General features: G+C 42.5%; 1 protein-coding gene across 4 annotated transcripts in view; it reads right to left on the bottom strand.

Annotated features, from left to right (window-relative positions):
- Positions 1 to 19,938, bottom strand: part of cadm1a (cell adhesion molecule 1a) — a 363,398-nt gene that overhangs the window by 56,096 nt on the left and 287,364 nt on the right. For all 4 annotated transcript variants that reach the window (XM_068053970.1, XM_068053971.1, XM_068053972.1 and 1 more), the window contains one exon: positions 14,058 to 14,243. In XM_068053970.1, the coding sequence (XP_067910071.1) occupies positions 14,058 to 14,243 (186 nt within the window). The remainder of the gene's footprint in view (positions 1 to 14,057; positions 14,244 to 19,938) is intronic.

Genomic DNA, 19,938 nt, shown 5'->3' with positions numbered 1-19,938 from the left:
CTGCTGTGCTTGCAATGGCTTCGACTTTCCATGGATCAGGTGATACTCCTTCACTGCTGAGTACATGATCGAAGAATTCAATTCTACTTTCATTGAACAAGCCCTTGTCTTTGTTCAGGGTGAGGTTGCATGCTCTAAGACGTTGTAGGCATGCGTGTCTCGAGTTCACTTTCAGTGCGATTGTAGATGAGAATGCCATTGTTGATATTCAGCTTTCCCTCAAGTACTTGCAGTACAGACTGAATCATGTGCTGAAATACCTCAACTGCTGAGTTGACTCCAGAGTGCAGCTTCTTATATTGAAAGAGCCCGATATGAGTGGAGAACACTCTCAGATACCCCGATTCTTCTGCAAGCTCGATGTGATGGTAGCCTGCACTGAGGTCAAGTTTAGCACCATTCACTTTCTCTACGATATCGTCAATTGTCTGTCAAATGTCTTTCTTGTTGGATTGCTTGGTTTGGCAACCGCATATCGACACAAATTCTGATCATCTTCTCGCTCTTGGAGTTCTTGACAACTTGTATGGGTGAGACCCGAAAGGTGGGTTCATCCCCAACATTCTCAATGATGTCGAGGTCAAGCAAGCAATGACGTTCCTGCTCTGTCTGCTTTCCGACATGGAGCTGTATTCGTCTATGTTGATGCACTATTGGATGCACCTTAGGATCTAAATGCAGTTTTCATGTAGAACCCTTCAGTTTACTGATATCTGTGAAGGGGTCAGCAAACAGTTCAAGAATGTTGTAGGTACGCACAGGAACTGCGTATGTGACTGCAATCAAGCGCAGATCTGTTGCTATGTGGAAACTGGTGAGCGTGTCACTTTCTCCAGATATGACACAGAGGACATCAATCGTTTTGGTGTCTTTGAACATGACCAGTATTTCAAAAGTTCCAAGAACTTTCAGTGGTTTGTTACTGTTATAGTGGAAGATTTTTGTATTCCCCGGTTTGCAAAGGATGGGGCAGTCCTGAAGTTTGTTGAACGTTTTATCTCTCAGGATGTTGACAGATGCTCCTGTATCTATGACAGCATCTACTTTCGAGCAGCCAATGGTCACAGTCACACGTGGCTGATTACTGTGACTGGGAAGAGACTACAAAGGTTTATTCAGGGTCATCTACCTCTACATTGGCTACATTCTCTTGTCCTTTTGGTGTAGTACGCATACGTGGCACACTTTAGGTAGTATTGGTCTTAACAGTTGATTTTGCTGATGAGCGGCAAACGTGAGCAAAATGGTTGGGTTTCCCACAAGCTTTATACTGCTTTCCAGCAACAAGGTATACTGTCTTGTGTGGATTCGCACAGTCACAGTGGAAGCATTGCTTGGACAAGTCATGATCCCGTTTGTGAGATTGTTGTTGTTGCTTTGCAGGTGGTTGCCCAGCACATGAGCTGTGAACAGTTCACAGGAGTTGAGCCTGAAGCAGAGCAGTTGCTGTTGGCAGCCTCAACTTCAGCAGCTCTGGACTCTGAAAGGGGGAGTGACCTTGCTAACACCAGCAGCGCTGACAGCTTTCTGCCTTTCTCGAGAGCTTTTCTGCATAGTTAACTAGAGAGGCAACCTTTGATGATTTGTTATTTGATTTCCCATTCAATGTCACCAAAGTCATATGTGGTTGCCAGTTGTCTCTATCGTGTGCAATACTGATCAATTGTCTCATTTGCTTCTTGCTTGGTTCGTCAGAAAATAATTGTTTCCTATATTGCATTCTTCTTGGGCCTGAAATAAGTTGTTTGCGAATTTTTTGCTGAGTCACAGTCGTCTTGCGCTGGTGCAAGTGTCTTAAAAATATTTACCAATTCTTCACCTCTATAGTGGAGAGGTAAGGCTTTTTCCCCTCTTATTGGCGATTCCAAAGCCCACCATTGCACGCTTGAATCGTAGCAGCCACTTCTGCCAACGTGGGAACACAGCTGAGGGCTCGGAGTGCATGTCAAAATGTGATAGGTTGGGTATTGCCGTCGCCATCTTGATCATCAGTGCAGTGACAGTGCACGATCCAGGATAGCGTTCCGCAGGCACAACGACACAGACGTCATCAAAACTAATAATGCAGGTGGAAGAAGCAAATGCGCATTTCTTGAGCTGGTACAATCCTGGAATAAATTCATCTGTAAGGTTTAAGCAGACCAAACTACCCTTGCACTGGTGTATGAGAGAAAATTGCTGTCCTGCGTTAGCTGCACAAAGATACTGACTTGGAACTGTATCGCCGTTCCTTCACTGTCGCTGGGTCAAAATTCTGGAACTCCCTTCCTAACAGCACTGTGGGTGTACCTACCCCTCATGGACTGCAACGGTTCAAGAAGGCAGCTCACCACCACCTTCTCAAGGGCAATTAAGGATGGGCAATAAATGCTGGCGCCAGCGACACCCACATCCCATGAATGAATAAAAAAACAAATACAAGCCCAACTGTGCACAAACCCAACACTGTGCATTTTTGACAATCTGGAGTTCATGTCTGAAAGCACAGCAAATTATAACTGGCTATGAAGAAAATGCACCTCCTGTCCTTGTAGACATTGCAAGATCTCTGTTTGTAGATCTCTGGAAGAAACACATGGCACCACCTTTTGGATTGTTGCTAAGAACTGAACCTTCATTTTCGACGCCCCCTGCTGGCACACTGCACATGATCCACCAAACACAAACAGTGGCCTCATGAACAATGCACTACATAGATCACACCAAAGGATGGATTCCATAACATTGGAGAAAGATGAAAATAACTGCAGATACACAAGCTTACACAGATACAACTGGTTTCAATTCATGGCTCATGATAACGTTCAGGTCTTTGTATCCTCTCCATCAAAGGTCTCAAGTACCATGAACAGAAAAGCTGTATTGCTGGTCTAAATAGGTGCAGCCCAGGAGTAGCCAGAAGAAATAGCAAGCTCCCCTCCAGTGGCACTCTTTACTTTTGCATGGCGCTGTCATTGCTTGTTGCGCTGTAAAGCAAGCGTGGCAAGAGTCAGCCCTGTGTTCCTTTTTGGTGCACGAGGCCTTCCGTGACCCTCTAATCAGTGTGTCCCGTTTGTGGTGACCATCGGCACAAATGTCTGCTGCATGTTCTTGTAACCAGACCTCTTGTGCTCTCTTACTTGTTCAAGCCTATTTTTACTTCCAACTTCACTTGGAGCAGTGCAAAGATGGGGTAGAACACATCTGCCCCTATTGGCTTCTCTGAAATCCTCTCTCATTATGCAGCTAACTTGGGCATTCAGGGAGTCCGATAGAGCAAACCTCCTGAATCCACTAAAAGACCAGCAGGTGGTGCACTGGAGAAGGGAGAAACAACGGTTAACAGTTTCTGTTGCTCTGGGCAGGTAACCCACACAGGAGAGCAACTTTCCACTGCATCAAAGCAATCAGGATGCGTCAAATTCAATTCATACATGATCCAATCAAGTTTTACTGCCAGACTGTGTTTGGACATGAACCAGCAGGGACATTAATCCAAGTAAACACCACATACTAGTCATTACAACGCCTACTCGGTGAAGATGTAAGGTGTTTTGAGACAATGTAAAGCAGTAACCCCAGGAAAGAGAATTTAAAATAAAAAAGTTGCTTGTAAAACCTGGAAGGGGCTGCAGGAAAGAAAAATCCTACAAAATATCGACTTGTAGACGTTCATACTCTCATAATAACAAAGGGAGGTTGGATTAACCACCGAACTCTGACTTTTGCCAATTATGAACTACCTTATGTCTTTTTTTTAACATCTCAATTTGGCTCAGTTTGCAGCAATCTTGCTTCTGGGTAGGGAGGTTTGATTGAAGAGTCTCACATCATCTAGATTGACAGTCCAGTGCAGTATCGAATTCACATACTGTTACAGGTGTCATCCTTGGAACGAGACATTTAACCAAGGTGCTATTAACCATTTAAGTGGGCATCATAGATTCCATCGGACTCATTAAATTAGAGCAAATGCATCACCAAAAAAACACATGGATTAACCAAATATTCATCCCATTGCTGTTTGTGGAACACTGTTCAGAATAGCCATAGTATTTGCCCACTCAACAGTCACATTGTTGTGTGAATTGCTTTTAGATATCTTGACCTAACACACTTTTCAAATGCAGTATCATTAGGCTACAGCAGCAGCTGTCAACTGTGGTTAAGAAGCACCACTTCAAGCATTGGTTCCAAGCTAATGCTGATCTGCACAATTGTTGCACACCCAGTTCACCCTCTTGGTTGTCGAAGGTACATGCAGGAAGGACAATTCATAGATGAAAAAAAAAATTGACAAAACTTATTTAATGGAACTGCTCAGCACTATAAAGAGGGAAGCTCCACGAAATGCACTCTTCAGTATCCTCATATTCCGCCTAGATCACAGCATGAAGATGCAAGATGTGCTCTCCTTCTCTTCCTCTCCTAAACCATTGATCTCACTGCTCTCTTAGAAGTCATGTCTAGATACTTATTAATTGATCAAAAGTGTGGATTTCAGCTCTTTTCCTGGCATAGCAAGTTTATTAAATGAGCAGCTGACCCCTACAGACTAGTGACATCTGATAGATGTAGAGTTGATCTGAGCCAAGGCAGATATTGGGATGTTGCAGTTTGAGCCAGCCCTGGTGGAACGGCATCTGTGAAAGTCAGGGAGTGCAGTGATACCTTTGCAGCCAACAGAGACTATCCAGATCCGACCTCATGGGATTTGATGCACATGGAACTGGACTCCTAAAGTCAATGACTTCAGCAGAGTATGGAGGAGAGAGAGAAATTAGCAGAGAAACATGAGGAAAACTAATCCTTTCAATACTGCACTTTACCATATTAGTCCACACACAGCACAGCAAATCATAGAGTGCAGAAAAAAGTTCATTTGTGATTACCCACAAGCAAAAGTCCCAATTATTCCCAAAATGATTTTAAAAAAAACTTGAAATCACTTATCATGCCCGGTACAAAGTACCATTGGCATTGGTCTGGCCAAAAATTTGCACGGTGCCAAATTTTTAAAATTAAGAGCTTGAAGAAATGGAGACTATTTAAAATATCTCAAGTCCCCACTATGGTTCTTTATTAGCTTAGAATGACAGTCAGTTGCACCACCTTTCCCATCACACCTCATTGTCTCATCAGCCCTTTCACCAGTCTTCGCTAAAGCTTGGCTACTTGACCCAAACCAGACCAACGCCAACTACATGTATCGGGTTCAGGTCGGGTCTGTATTCTGCGTCCAGCATTCGGGTTCGGGTTGGGTCGGGCATTTAAAAAAATTCAAGGATTCGGGCGGCCCCGGTCAGGTTCGGGTTGGCTGTTGTCGGGTCGAGCCCGGGTCGGGTTTTAATTTTATACCCGAGCCAGGTTTTACCTCAGACCGACACCCTCTCCCCACACGATGGGTCCTAATGCAAATATAGGCTATGCCCATTCCCCAGGCCACACCCGTCGCCAGGCCCCGCCTTTCAACATCCTTTCCCACACCTCTGGCTGAGCAGCAGCAGCAGCTCCTTCCCTGTCTCCGGATGGAAAAGGTGCTGCAGGTACGGTCAGTGTCTCACACCCACGGGGTCAGTAATGGGGAGCAGGAGCATGGGCTGTGTCAGGCCTGCTCCTGGTCTGAGAGCTTGGGTGGGGGGGGGGTGGGGAGTGCGCGAGGGAAGGGGGTCAGTAATGGGGAGCGGGACCACGAGCTAAAGCCTGGCTACCTGACCCGAACCCGACCAAAGCTGACTACATGTGTCAGATTTGGGTCGGGTCTGTATTCTGCGTCCAGCATTTGGGTTCAGGTCAGGTCAGGTCAGGCATTTAAAAAAATTAAACGACTCGGGCCCAGATTGGCTGTTGTTGGGTCGGGCTTTAATTTTATACCCGAGCCAGGATTTAGTCTTTGATTTGCCAGTTCACAGTGGTCTGACTTCCAATTGTTCTATTCAAGGCACGGGTGCAATTGTTCTCACATACATGTCTTAATTCAGGTTTTGGCGGTGGAGAGATCATTCACTGACCAAATTAGTTCACAAGCCTGATTTCACTTAGGTAAGCAGAGGGGCGAGTCATCTAGCACAAACCATGAAACTCCCACACATCGGAGTGACAAATGCAAGTAATATAGCTTTGCACAAGCCCTCAAACACAAAGCTTACCATAAAGCCTGTCCTTATCACTCAAACGGCTCAGGTTAGAAAAACAGAAAACTAGTGAGTGTGGCCCTGGAGAAATCAGCGCAGCGGGAAATGGGCTGCAAACCCTATTTTCGAAAACTATTTGTTATTTCTGAAATCTCAAGCAAGTGTTTAATGTGCTGCAAGCCACACATACTTGCAATCTGTCACCCAGCATGCAACCAGCTTCAATGATGGTTTACAGTCCCTACACACAGCAAGATATTATGATGTCAGTAAAACATGTGATAGATAGAAGAATTGATGCAGCATCTGTTTTCTTTGGCGAGGAATTTGCTACATTTTAAGATCAATATCAAACATGTGACAATTATGTCCTGTAGCATTCAACAGGAGCTACGACTTGTATTATTGCTTCTCATGTGATTTACTGCAGGGATTCGATTTCCAACCAGCATAATGTGGATGCTAAGCACAAGGCATGTGTGGACAAGCAAATCTTAGATAATTACTGAAATAAAAACAAAAAATGCTGGAAATACTCAGCAGGTCTGGCAGCATCTGTGGCGAGAGAAGCAGAGTTAATTTTTCAGGTCAGTGACCTTTCATCAGAACTGGCAAAGGTTAGAAATGTGATAGGTTTTAAGCAAATAAAGCTTGGATGGAGCAAAAGATAACACAAAAGAAGGTGTTGATAGGACAGAGGGTCACAGAGAATAACTGACCAGAAGGTCATGGGGCAAAGGCAAAGGGTGTGGTGAAAGACAAAGCGTTAGTGCAGAGAGGGTGTTAAATGACAGAATAATGAACAGCCTGGCCAAAAGCACAAACATGGAAAAAAATGTGGGCAGGCACATGGTAAAAAATGAAACTAAAATAAAATAATAAAAATAAAAATGGCAACCTGTCATGCTCTGAAATTATTGAACTCAATGTTCAGTCCAATAGGCTGTAGTGTGCCTAATCAGTAAATAAGATGCTGTTCCTCGAGCTTGCGTTGATGTTCACTGGAACACTGCAGCAAGCCCAGGACAGAGGTGTGGGCATGAGAGCAGGCGGGGGTCTGTTGAAATGGCAAATGACAGAAAGCTCGGGATCATGTTTTCGGACTGAGCAAAGGTGTTCTGCAAAGTGGTCACCCATTCTGCATTTGGTCTCCCCATTGTAGAGGAGACTGCATTGTGAGCAGCGAATACAGTATACTAAATTGAAAGAAGTATAAGCAAATCGCTGCTTCACCTGAAAGGAGCATTTGGGGCCTTGGATAGTGAGGAGAGGTGGTAGAGGGGCAGGTATTACACCTCCTGCGATTGCATGGGAAGGTGCTATGGGAAGGGGACGAGGTGCCGGGGATAATGGAGGAGTGGACCAAGTTGCTGCGGGGGGAACAATCCCTTCGGAATGCTGACAGGGGAAGGGGCGGAAGATGCGTTTGGTAGTGGCATCATGCTGGACGTGGCAGAAATGGTGAAGGATGATCCTTTGGATGTGGAGTACCCGCATGGGTCCTCGTTATGCCTGTCTTTTTGTGAGATATGGCGAACATTCCTTGTTCCAGTCCTACTCAAGCCCCCTCCCCCAACTCTTTTTCCAGTACAGTGTTGACTGTATCGGTGCCATTTCCTGCTCCCGCCCTGAACTGGAAAACTTCATCAACTTTGCTTCCAATTTCCACCCTTCTCTGACTTTTACATGGTCCATCTCCAACACTTCCCTTCTTTGACTTCTCTGTCTCCATCTCTGGGGATAGGCTGTCTACTAATATCCATTATAAGCCCACTGACTCCCACAGCTACCTTGACTACACTTCTTCAAACCCTGCTTCCTGTAAGGACTCTATTCCATTCTCCCAGTTTCTCCATCTCTGACGCATCTGCAACCTTCCCACAACAGCATTTCTGATAGGTCTTCCTTTTTCCTCAACCGAGGATTTCCACCCCACTGTGGTTGACAGGGCCCTCGACCATGTCTGGCCCATTTCCCGCACCTCTGCCCTCACCCCTTCCCCTCCTTCCCAGGGCTGTGACAGGGTTCCCCTTTTCCTCACTTTCCACCCCACCGGCCTCCACATCAAAGGATCATCCTCCGCCATGCCACTACCAAATGCATCTTCCCCTTCCTTACGTCAGCATTCTGAAGGGATTGTTCCCTCTGCGACACTCTGTTCTACTCCTCCATTACTCCCAACATTTCATCCCCTTCCCACAGCACCTTCCAATGCAATCGCAGGAGGTGTAATACCTGCCCCTTTACCTCCTCTCTCCCCACTATCCAAGGCCCCAAACACTCTTTTCAGGTAAAGCAGCGATTTACTTGTACATCTTTCAATGTAGTATACTGTATTCGCTGCTCACAATGCAGTCTCCTCTACAATGGGGAGACCAAATGCAGAATGGGTGACCACTTTGCAGAACACCTTTGCTCAGTCCGAAACCATGATCCCGAGCTTTCTGTCGCTTGCCATTTCAACAGACCCTCCCTGCTCTCATGCCCAAATCTCTGTCCTGGGCTTGCTGCAGTGTTCCAGTGAACATCAACGCAAGCTCGAGGAACAGCATCTCAATTACCGATTAGGCACGTTATAGCCTACCGGACTGAACATTGAGTTCAATAATTTCAGATCATGACTGCCCCCCAACCTTTTTTTATTTTGAATTTTTTTTCTTTTTTCTTTTATTTAGTTTCATCATTCGTTTTTTTTAACCACGTGCCTGCCCACTTTTATTTTCATGTTTGTGCTTTTGGCCAGGCTGTTCATTATTCTGTCATTTAACACCCTCTCTGCACTAATGCTTTGTCTTTCACCACAACATGGCGCGGATCATGCGGGAAAGAAAAGTAGGTTGGAGAAAATATTTCAGGATTGTGGATCTGTACCTCTGTATGAGACAACTCTTCAAGGAGAAAGCGGAAGAGAATTTGGGGGAGCGAGAGAAAAGGAGAATAGCAATTCTGGAAATCTTTCTTACCTGGTCTGGCTTACATGCGACTCCAGACCCACAGCAATGTGGTTGACTCTTAACTGCCCTCTGAAATGGCTTAGCAAACCACTCAGTTCAAGGGCAATTAGGGATGGGCAATAAATGCTGGCCCAGTCAGCAATGCCCACATCCCACAAAAAACGAATAAAAATATTGCTAAGTTCATTTTGCACGAGTCAATTGTCATGAGTTCCACATTTTCACTCAGAGTAAATAAAGACCTTTCTTCTGAATTCCTTGTTGGATTTATTAACGACCATCTTATATTTATGGCGGTAAAACAAAAGGTTCTGATGAAAGGTCTTCGACCTCAAACATTAACTCTGTTTCCCTGCCCACAGATGCTGCCAGATCTGCTGAGTATTTCCAGCGCTTTCTGTTTTTATTTCATATTTATGGCCCCACCTAATTTTCTCTACGTCCACCCTATTGAACCCATTCATAATTTTGAAGACCTCTAACAGGTCACCTCTCAGTCTTCTCTTTTCTAGAGAAAAGTGGGCCATGCTGTTCAGCCTTTCCCAATAGCTGTACCTTCTTGTAATAAAATTATCCAAATTTTAATAAAGCTTAGAAATTGTTCACACCTTCCCGTTTTTGCTTCTTGTATTAATCCTACATTTATGCCCATGTTGGTTTACTTGTGTTTTCATTGCTTATAAACATTTTATTTTTCATTTTGTTCCTTTCTTCAGAAAGGCAGACTGAAAATCAGAAATCCTCATCGGATTGCATGGGGATTCTGTAACAACTTCACTGGTGATGACCGCACAGCACATGCACTTGTGTTGACTTCTGAGAGCAGCAGTGCACAGATCAGGGATTCCAGTTAAATATATTTACAAGAATTCATTAGCTGTGATCACTGTTTATTGCCTTTATGGCCTTCTTCTGTCAACTGGAGAGCAAACTCCTTTCAATTTACCAGTTTGGGAAGTGTAGGCCAAAGCACCGCAGCACATGACACGATTAATGTTGAAAAGAGTATGAGAAAATCAAGTATTAATGATTTGGGATACCAAATTATGAGTTATGAATGCCTTAAGGTTGCAGGATTTTTGTTTGGAAGTGGACATTAAATTATTGAGTAGACCAGGCCTAATTAAGTAGACTGAGCTTACATTCCCTAGAATTTTGAAGAGCGAGAGGTGATCTCATTGAAACATATAAAATTCTTCAGGACTTGACAGGGTAGATGCTGGAAGGAGGATTCCCCTGGCTGGACAGTCTAGAATTAAGGGTCTTAGCCTCAGAATAAGGGGCCAACCATTTAGGAGTGAAATGAGGAGACATTTCTTCACTCAAAGGGTTGTGAACTTTTGGAATTCTCTAACCCAGAGTGCTGTGGACAATCACTCATTGACAACATTCAAGTCAGTCATTGATTGATTTTCTTCCAATTCAAAAATCTAAGAATATGTGAATCACGCAGGAAGGTCTAGCTGGTGTAAAGATCAGCCGTGATCTTATTGAATGTCCACTCCTGCTCCTATTTCTTATTTTATGAATGTGTGGGAGAGACGAAAGAGATGAGAAGCTAAAACTCCTATTATGGGGCAAAACCCTTTACCCCAGTCAGCCCCGTTAAAAATTGTACATCTAACCAGGCCCACCAATCTCTGGAATGCATACTTACCAACACCTCACCCACAAATTAGACAGCTGCGAGTGACTATTTAATTTCCCGAAAGGGAAAAAGAGATCACAACCAGGTTTTCCAGTCCTCGGACTCAATCACTCTCAGCCTATCCTCTGTGGGGGACCAGTAATTGCCCAAGCGTATCTATATTAACGTCGGTTTTTGGGGTCTTTCCTCCGAACAACTCTGCTAACTCCTCTCTACTCCTTTGAAGCACCTTAGAATCTTTTGCTATGTTCAAGGTGCTAAAATTGCAAGTTGTTGGTGCTGTGGGTTCGGAAACATTGAACATGACAGTAAAGAGGAATCCAAACCAGCTATCACCAGTCCTGAAGAAATCTGTACCGACCACCAATATGGAACTGGAATACAGTACCATCTCCATTTGCAACTATTCTGGCAAGCCAGCACATGATCTGAACGAACACTAAGATGAAGCAATGGAAGTTTTACAATTCCTCCTACAAATCGTTTCCCTGACAGGCAGTAATAACTGTAATTTAGCTCAAACTAAGGTATAAAATATATATTTCCATGCTAAAATTCAAGGGAACTCAGCTAGTCTGAAACTTGGACTTGGAGTGATTAATGTTACCACTTTAATGTTATATTTTACAAACTCTATAGTTCAGAACACACATGGGCAGTATATGTAAATGTTAATCAAGCAATCAAGCAGAACTAGTGAATATTTAATGCTCCATTTCTTTTCGATGTAAGCAAATGGGTTGTCAAAATTGAGACAGGAAATAACTTTACTGTTAATGGTACAAACATTTAACTTTCATTTGCCAACTGGCCTTCATCCTGCGGAAGCTAGTTACCAATGCAAAATGAGGTCAGAAGAACAGGAGATGCTGAGGCTATCAAAGATATTGAGAAGTACCAATAATCCAAATAATGCAATGGTGCATTCATTGGTAAACTGAAAATAAATGAATATTTTTTCTGTGTCTCAGCAAAGTGCCCACCACAAATTAATTAATGTATTCAGACGTCCTTCCTCTTTCAACTCACTGTCTTTCCTCTTTCAACTCACCATGGTCTACAGATACACCATCTTCTAGTATCTTGCTCAAGTTATTCCATCTTGTCACGCACAAGCCTCTACAATACATGGTAGCAGGCGGTCGATGAGTGGAGGGTGGCATCGCTGTAGACCAAGATTCTGGCACACTGGATCATAATCCAGAATCAAAAAATAATTCATTTCCTCCCACCTTCCCCGAGCAACAGGTGAAAAGATATCAGGGTTAATTTATAGACCCCCTTCAGCTGGGAGAAATCTGGAACAACAGATCTAGTATCAGTAATGGTGACCATGAAACTACTGGACTTTCGTAAAAACCAATTTGGTTCAATTAATGCCCTTTAGGGAAGGAAATTTGCCATCTTTACATCTGGCCATATGTGACTCCAAACCCACAGCAATGTGGTTGACCCTTAACTGGTCTCTGAAATGGCCTAGCAAGTCACTCAGTTGTATAGGCATGGGCAATAAGTGCTGGCCATCAGCGACACCCACATCTCGTGAATGAATAAAAATGAAGCTTCCCCAAGTGTGATCAGCTCGAGCTGAGAATTGAACTTCCCTGGTCTATGTGGGGTCAGGTTATCTATTTAAACAGCAGGAAACCTTCACATCTACTTTCATGCCAGCCATCTCCAATTACATTTCCCCTAATAGAAATGGAATTGACCTTCCAAGAACTACAATATACATTTTTTAACAAGCAGAGAGCACAAACAACACTGGAACAACTAGATACGTATTTTTTGATTGATTGCTGCAAAGATATGTTAAAGCATGCTCATTACACATGAATTGTTACAAAAGAGTAAGAGAAACTGGCAGTCTAGAATGCTGTTTGTAAAAGGCATTACTATTATATAAATAGGTTTACAAGACAACTGTTTACACTTAATGTTAAAAATGCCTTTTGTACATCCATGATACTCAGTTACTTAATGAGAGCAGAGAACGACGGAAGGTCTATGCTTTTCATTCTCTGCAGAAGTGCTTATACAAAGCTTTGTTAATGAGCTTGCAAATGAGCACCCGACTGGGAAATGTGACAACTAAAAACAGCTAATGTACCATAAAATCAACTGAACAGGCACTCGGCTGGTAATGGTGCTTTTACCCACAAGGCACTTCAGTGCTCCAGTCTAAAGAACCACACCCTGTTCCTTCCACGAAATGTGAATTAAAATAAAAGTCTTTTTTTCTCTCTTCTTAGCTCGATGAACTGTTCGACACTTGGATTCCTAACCAAGCATTGTTGTCATGCATATTCTGGAGTGAAACAGTGAAGTGGATCATTTGAAAAAATATTATGGAGACAATTTTAATCTATCCTGCACATCGGGAAACTCATGGGATTGTGGGCAACACTGCTTTTGCATCTTGGTGCATTTTACTCTCCGTTAAAGTCAATGGAGAGTAATACTGGACAGGATGTAAAACTGGTGTTCCACCCGATCCTGTGGGTTTCTCACCTGGTAAATTAAAGGTTAAAATTACTCCATGATGCTGCATACAGAAATATTCCACAAAATTACCACAGGTATATACATGTGGGGAGTGGTGGGGTGGGGTGGGGGGTGGTTGGGAGAAGTGATACCTTTTGTTACATAGGAGTTTACCAAATAATAAAGACTGCCAAAAACAAGATGCGCATTTTTTTTTTCCAGTATGATATTAATAACTATTTTGGAGAGAACTTGAACATCCCTGGAATTTGGAGTGGGGAGGAGAAGAGAAATCTAACACGATTCTCACTCCAATTTATTCACTCACCTTTCCTGGACAGGGAGGGCATGTTGATACTGGGAGAGGACAACATTGGGCTCAGCTGTGATGTGGTCAAACAAGAGTTTGACGGAACCCAATACTCTCATTGCTAAGTGGCAAGTTAAAATCAGGGATCTATTCACCACTGTCAAAAGCACCAAGGCTTTTACAACAGATTCCTATGGTAAATAACAACAGTTACACAAATAAGGTTAACAGCAAACATCGAAGGTGCCCAAAGCTCAGGAACTGCTGAACTATTCTGAACACAATACCAGTGAAGTAAATCAAATCCTTCCACTCTGTAGCATGTTAATAAATGGCAGTTATCATTAAGAATTCTGCACATTCAGATGAAGTACATCATAAAAATATAACAGATTTACAATTGCAACAATTACACCTTAACTCACAGCCCAAAGACTGTTCCAATTTAACTGAATCTTACATAACATTACTTGGTGGAAAAAAATTATTATTGTTCGTTAATACTGCTGCATGCACCTTAAGTGGTGACATTTTGACTGGTTACTCACACTGTACATCCAAGTATCTTTGTGCTTGCAAATCTTTCATTGTCTGAAGGTCCTTCACTGCTGGATGCTCCACCTGACAGGTAACAGGTAATCCATCATCTAGGCGACTCACTTTCAGTACCAGCTTACTCGTGACATTGAACAATTTCTCTTCCTTAGGGTCCTCTTCAAAGTTACTTGTACTTTCTTGAGAATAGAGGTGGAAATATATAAATATTATTCATTAAAATATTGCAACTAAGGTACTGTTAGCAAAACATCTTTTCAAATACAATAAAGCACTTTAGATTTTCCAATCGGGATTGATGCCGTGCAGAGTGGGCACGTCCAGGCTGATGTACAGTCAGTGTCAATGCTCAGAATCAAACTCATAACTAACGTGCCAGGAGTTACTATCCCAGTATAAATTTAAATACAAAAACAGTCTGCCTTTTTTTTGTAGTTAATATCAATGAGCCATTGTGAGATTCCTAGTCATTATCTGAGCATTTGTGTGCGAACAGAACTGGACCATGTAGATTTTAGTGGTAACCCTGAGTCAGTCATATTTTGTCAAGGTGATCAATTTTGTATTTCCAACTTTCAACCTCCCAAATACAAAATGTTGATCATAAAAATGCAAGCAACCAAAATCAAATTGTTTAAGAGGCATACTAAGCTAGTTCATGTCACATCGTATTAAGACCTCTTCAAATTAAGTCCCTTGTGTTGATTACCAAGGCAGAATGTATATTAGAATCCAGTTAACTGGCTGGGACTGGGACGTACTGCTGCAAAATAAATGTTTAATTTGCAGAATGTCTCTCGTTCCCGTGTGGCTCTCCGATTGTACTGTTGGAACATATGGTGGCTTCATAATAGCAAGTGGTCCTCCCCAGCTCTCCACCTATTAACGAAAATGCAGCAGTTTGAACTTTACTGATAAATGGATATGCTAAAAGGAGATATTATACTGTGTCGTGTTAATTGTGAGGAGCTCCAGCTGTTAGTTTTCGCTGCTTAATCAGGAGAGAATGCCAATATATCCAGCAGTGTGATTTTGGCTAAAAGCCCACAACAAAGTAAGTGTAAGATGTTGCTACATCAAAGGTTCAAGCTTGTAGTTCCGCATATGACATGGCAAATTCCCAATCTCAGTTGTACCAGTTAGTTGAAACAACAAAACAGTTAATGGTCTGGGGCAAGGCAGCACAGTTACTCTTATAAGAACATAAGAAGCAGGAGTAGGCCATACAGCCCCTCGAGCCTGCTCCATCATTTATGAAGATCACGGCTGGTCTTTGACCTGAACTCAACTTTCCTGCCCGATCCCCACATGTCAATTTCCTTAGCGTTCAAAAGTCTATTGATCGCAGCCTTGATTCTACTCAACAAATGAGCATCCACAACCCTCTGGGTTAGAGAAATCCAAAGATTCGCTATCCTCTGAATGGAGAAATTTCTCCCTATCTCAGACTTAAATGGCCGACCCCTTATCCTGAGACTATGTCCCTTAGTTCTAGCCTTTCAGAATTTACCCTCTCAGAAACTTGTCTTTCGTTTTAATGAGATCGCCTCTCATTCTTTTAAGCTCTGAAGACTATGGGCCCACTCTATTCAATCTCTCAGCCCTGCAGTCAATCTGGAGCCTTGTACATAGTTTTGCTGAGACCACATCTGGAATACAGTGTGCAGTTTTGGTCTCCACAGTTAAGAAAGGATATACGTGCATTGGACGCGATACAGCGAAGGTTCACTAAATTGGTCCCTTAGACGAGAGGGTTGTCCTACGATGAGAGGCTTAGTAAACTGGGATGATATTCTCTGGAGTTTAGAAGAATGAGAGGCAATCTCATTAAAACATATAAGATTCTGAAGGGGCTTCATAGGGGAGACGCTGAGAGATTGTTTCCGCTGATGGGGAAATCTAAAACAAGGCAGCACAGTGTCAGGATAAGGGGCCTATCATTTAGGACTGAGATGAGGAGAAATTACTTCACTCAAAGGGCTGTGAATCTTTGGAATTCTCTACCCCAGAGGGTTGTCTATGCTGCAGCGTTGAATACATCTACAGGGAATCAAGGGATATGGCGAACGGGTGGGAAAGTGGAGTTGAAGCCTAAGATCAGCCACGATCGTACTGAATGGCCGAGCAGGCTTGATGTGCTATATGACCTACTCCTGCTCCTACTTCTCATGTTCTTGTGGTGGTGAACCTTTATTTTATCCTCTCTAAGGCAGTATAACCTTCCTTAGGTAGAGACCAAAACTGTACAGAGTACCTCAGGTGTGGTCTCAACAAATCCTTGTACAATTGCAGAAAGACTTCCTTACTCTTGTACTCCAAACCCCTTGCAATAAAGGTCAACATACCATCCACCTTCAGAATTTCTTGCTGTACCTACAGGTTAATTTTACATGTTTCGTGTACAAGGACACTCAAATTCACCTGAATACCAACGTTTTATAGTTTATCAATTTAAAAAGTATTTTTCTATTCTTCTTACCAAAGTGAATAACCTCACATTTTCCCACAGTATGCTCCATCCACCTTGCTCTTGCCACTCACTTAACCTATCTACATCCCTTTGTAGATTTTTTGTGTCCTCCTCACAGCTTACTTTCCCACCTAGTTTTGTTTCAGCAAACTTGGATACATTACATATGGTCCCCACATCTAAGTCACTGATACAGATTGTAAATAACTGAGGCCCTACCACTGATTCCTTGCGGCAGTCCAAAAATAACAACCTGCCAATCTCTGTTTCTTGTCCTTTAACCAACCTCTATCTATGTGAGATTATCTCCAATCCTATGAGCCCTTATCTTATGCAGCAACCTTTTGCATGGCACCTTATCAAATGCCTTCTGAAAATCCAAATATACTATATCCACTAAAGTGGACACTATATCCACTGGTTCCCCTTCATCTACCTTGTTACTCACAACCTCAAAAAACTCCAATAGCTTTGTCAAACATGATCTCCCTTTCATGAAACCCAGATGACTTTGCCCAATCATATTTTGATTTTTCTAAGTACCCTGTTAACTCTCACTTAATAATGAATTCCAGCATTTTCCATATGCCTAATATAAGGCTAAGTGGCTTACATTGCTCTCTCTCACACCTTTCTGGAACAGCGGTATACATTTGCTACCTTCCAACCCACTGGGACAGTTCCAAAATCTAGGGAATTTTGGAAGATCACAAGCAAGGCAGCCACTATCTCTGCTGCTTCCTCTTTTAGAACCCCGGAACATCTGCCATCAGGTCCAGGGAATTTGTCAGCTTTTAGTTCCATTAATTTCTGCAGTATTTTTTTCTTTACCAATAATTACTTTAAGCTCCTCTCTCCCATCAGACTCTTGGTTCCCCATTACTTCTGGTAAGATTTGTGTTTTCTACTGTGAAGGCAGACACAAAATATGTGCTTAACATTTCTATCAGGCCCTTATTACCTATTATAATTTTCGTGTCTCTGCCTCTTAGGGACCCACATTTACTTTTGCTGCTCTCTTCCTTTTTAAATACTTGTCGAAGCTCCTCCAATCTGTTTTTATATTTCTTGCTAGTTACTCTCATATACTTATTTTATCCCCCTCTTCAATGCTTCTCGCCATCTTTTGCTGGTTGCTGAAATTCTCCCACTCTAATAAAAACAGAAAATGCTGGAAATACTCAGTAGGCCTGGCAGCATCTGTGGAGGGAGAAACAGAGTTAATGCTTCAGATCAATGATCGTTCATCAGATTTCCAGCATCCGTAGTATTTTTGCTTTTGTCTCCCTATCTTTAGACTCACTCCTCTTAGCAACATTGTAAGCCACTTCTTTTAATCTAATACTATTCTTAACCTCTTTTGTTAAGCCACTGATGGATGACTCTTCCAGTGATGTTTATAATTCTCAGTGGAATGTATATTCATTGAGAATTATTAAATATTTCTTTAAATGTTCACCATTGTTTATCTGCAGTCTTCCTTTCAATCCAATGTCCCAATCTACCTTAGTCAACTCGCCCCTCATACCTATGTTATTATCTTTATAAATTTAATACTCTAGTTTTGGCCTTATGCACATCACTCTCAAACTCTGTGAAATTCTATCATGTTATGATCACTCTTTCCCAGAGGATCTTTTGCTATGAGATTAATAATTAATCCTGTCTCATTACATAAGACAAGATCTAAAATAGCCTTTTCCCTAGTTGGTTCCATGATGTATTATTCTAGGAAACTCTCTCACATGCATTCCATGAACTTGCCCTCCAAACTACTTTTGCCAATTTGATTTATCTAGTCCAAAAGAAGATTAAAGTCCCTTATGATTATTGCATGGCCTCTATTTCAAGCACCTCTCATTTCTTGATTAATAATCTACTACAGTCTAGCTACTGTTAGGGGGTCTATAAACCACTACCACCAGTGTTTTCTGCCCCTTATTTCCACCCCTACTGATTCGGCTTCTTGCTCTTCAGAGCAAAGATCCTTCCTCAATACTATGTCTTCCTTTACTATCAGCACTATCCCCCAGCCTTTTCCATTTCATCTGTCTTTTTGAAATGTCAAGTACCCTGGAATAGTGAGTTGCCAACCTTGGTCATCATGCAACCACGTCTCTGTAATGGCCATCAGATCAAACCCATTTATCTCTATTTGTGTCATTAATTCATCTATCTTGTCTTCGATGCTTTGTGCATTCAGATGAAGCACCTTCAATTTTAACTTTCTACCATTTTTTCCCCAATTTGACCTTACTCACTGATGCATTATGACCATTAAACTTATTGTTTGCCCCTTTCTGTCACATGTTATTTTTACCCAAATCAGGACACTGCTCCATGGCCCTGACATCTCTCTTTAGATTTATAAAATTCCCCTCACCTGATAACTTTCCCCCCCACCCCCCGCCAACCTTTTTAGCTTAAAACCCTATCTATAACCCGAGATATTCGATTCACCAGGTACCAGCCTGGTTTAAGTTGGGACTGCCACAATATAACAGCTCCCTCCTTTCCCCAGTACTGGTGTCAATACCTCATGAAGCAACATCCCCGTCTCCCACACCATTTTTTGAGCCACACAATTCAACTCTCTGATCTGTTTGATCCTATGTCAATTTGCACATGGCTCAGGTAGTAATTCAGAGATTACCACCTTGGAGGTTCTGCTTATTAATTTGGATCCCAGCACCTCAATACCTCAGCAGAACCTCATTCTACCGATGTCATTGGTTCCTAAGCAGACAACGACAACAAGACGTTCCTTCTCCCACTCCTAGTTCTTCTCCAGCCATGAGGAGATGTCCTTAACCCTTGCACTAGGCAGGGAACACAATCTTCAGAACTTCCAGTCGCAGATGCAGAGAACAGTATCTATCCCCATGATTATACTGTCCCCTGTCATTACCATATTCCTTTTCACTCCCCCTACTTGAATGGCCTCTTGTACCATGATGTTGTGGTCAGTTTGCTCATCCACCCTGCAAACTTTGTCCTCATTCACACAAGCAGCAAGAGCCTCGTATCTGTTGGACAAAGGCAAAGGCTCTTTCAGCACTGCAGCTGGGGTATCCTTATTTGCCTGACTTGGAGTCACACCCTCCTGTCTGTGACCACTCATCAGACCTGTGCCAGTTTCAAACCTAAGGGCTGTGACTGTCTCCTGGGCCAAAATTATATTTGTCCCCAAAAATAATTAAGGATGAAAAGCTAGTTTAAAAATAGAACTCATAACGCACGATTGATATTAAGCTGAAAATTATAAGCCTGCAACTTATAAAAGGATAATTAAAGACAAAAAATATAGCTGAGGGAATAGAACATTTTCCAAACATTTGCTTCGAGCATATAATCAGAGGAGAATGAGAACTGCCTTGAAGTGCCAGCCCAGATTATATGCTCAA

The sequence above is a fragment of the Heterodontus francisci genome, chromosome 22, assembly GCF_036365525.1.
Source record: "Heterodontus francisci isolate sHetFra1 chromosome 22, sHetFra1.hap1, whole genome shotgun sequence".
Taxonomy (NCBI): domain Eukaryota; kingdom Metazoa; phylum Chordata; class Chondrichthyes; order Heterodontiformes; family Heterodontidae; genus Heterodontus; species Heterodontus francisci.
Note: the sequence above shows the minus strand (reverse complement) of the source record. Positions and strands in the feature narration are given on the sequence as shown.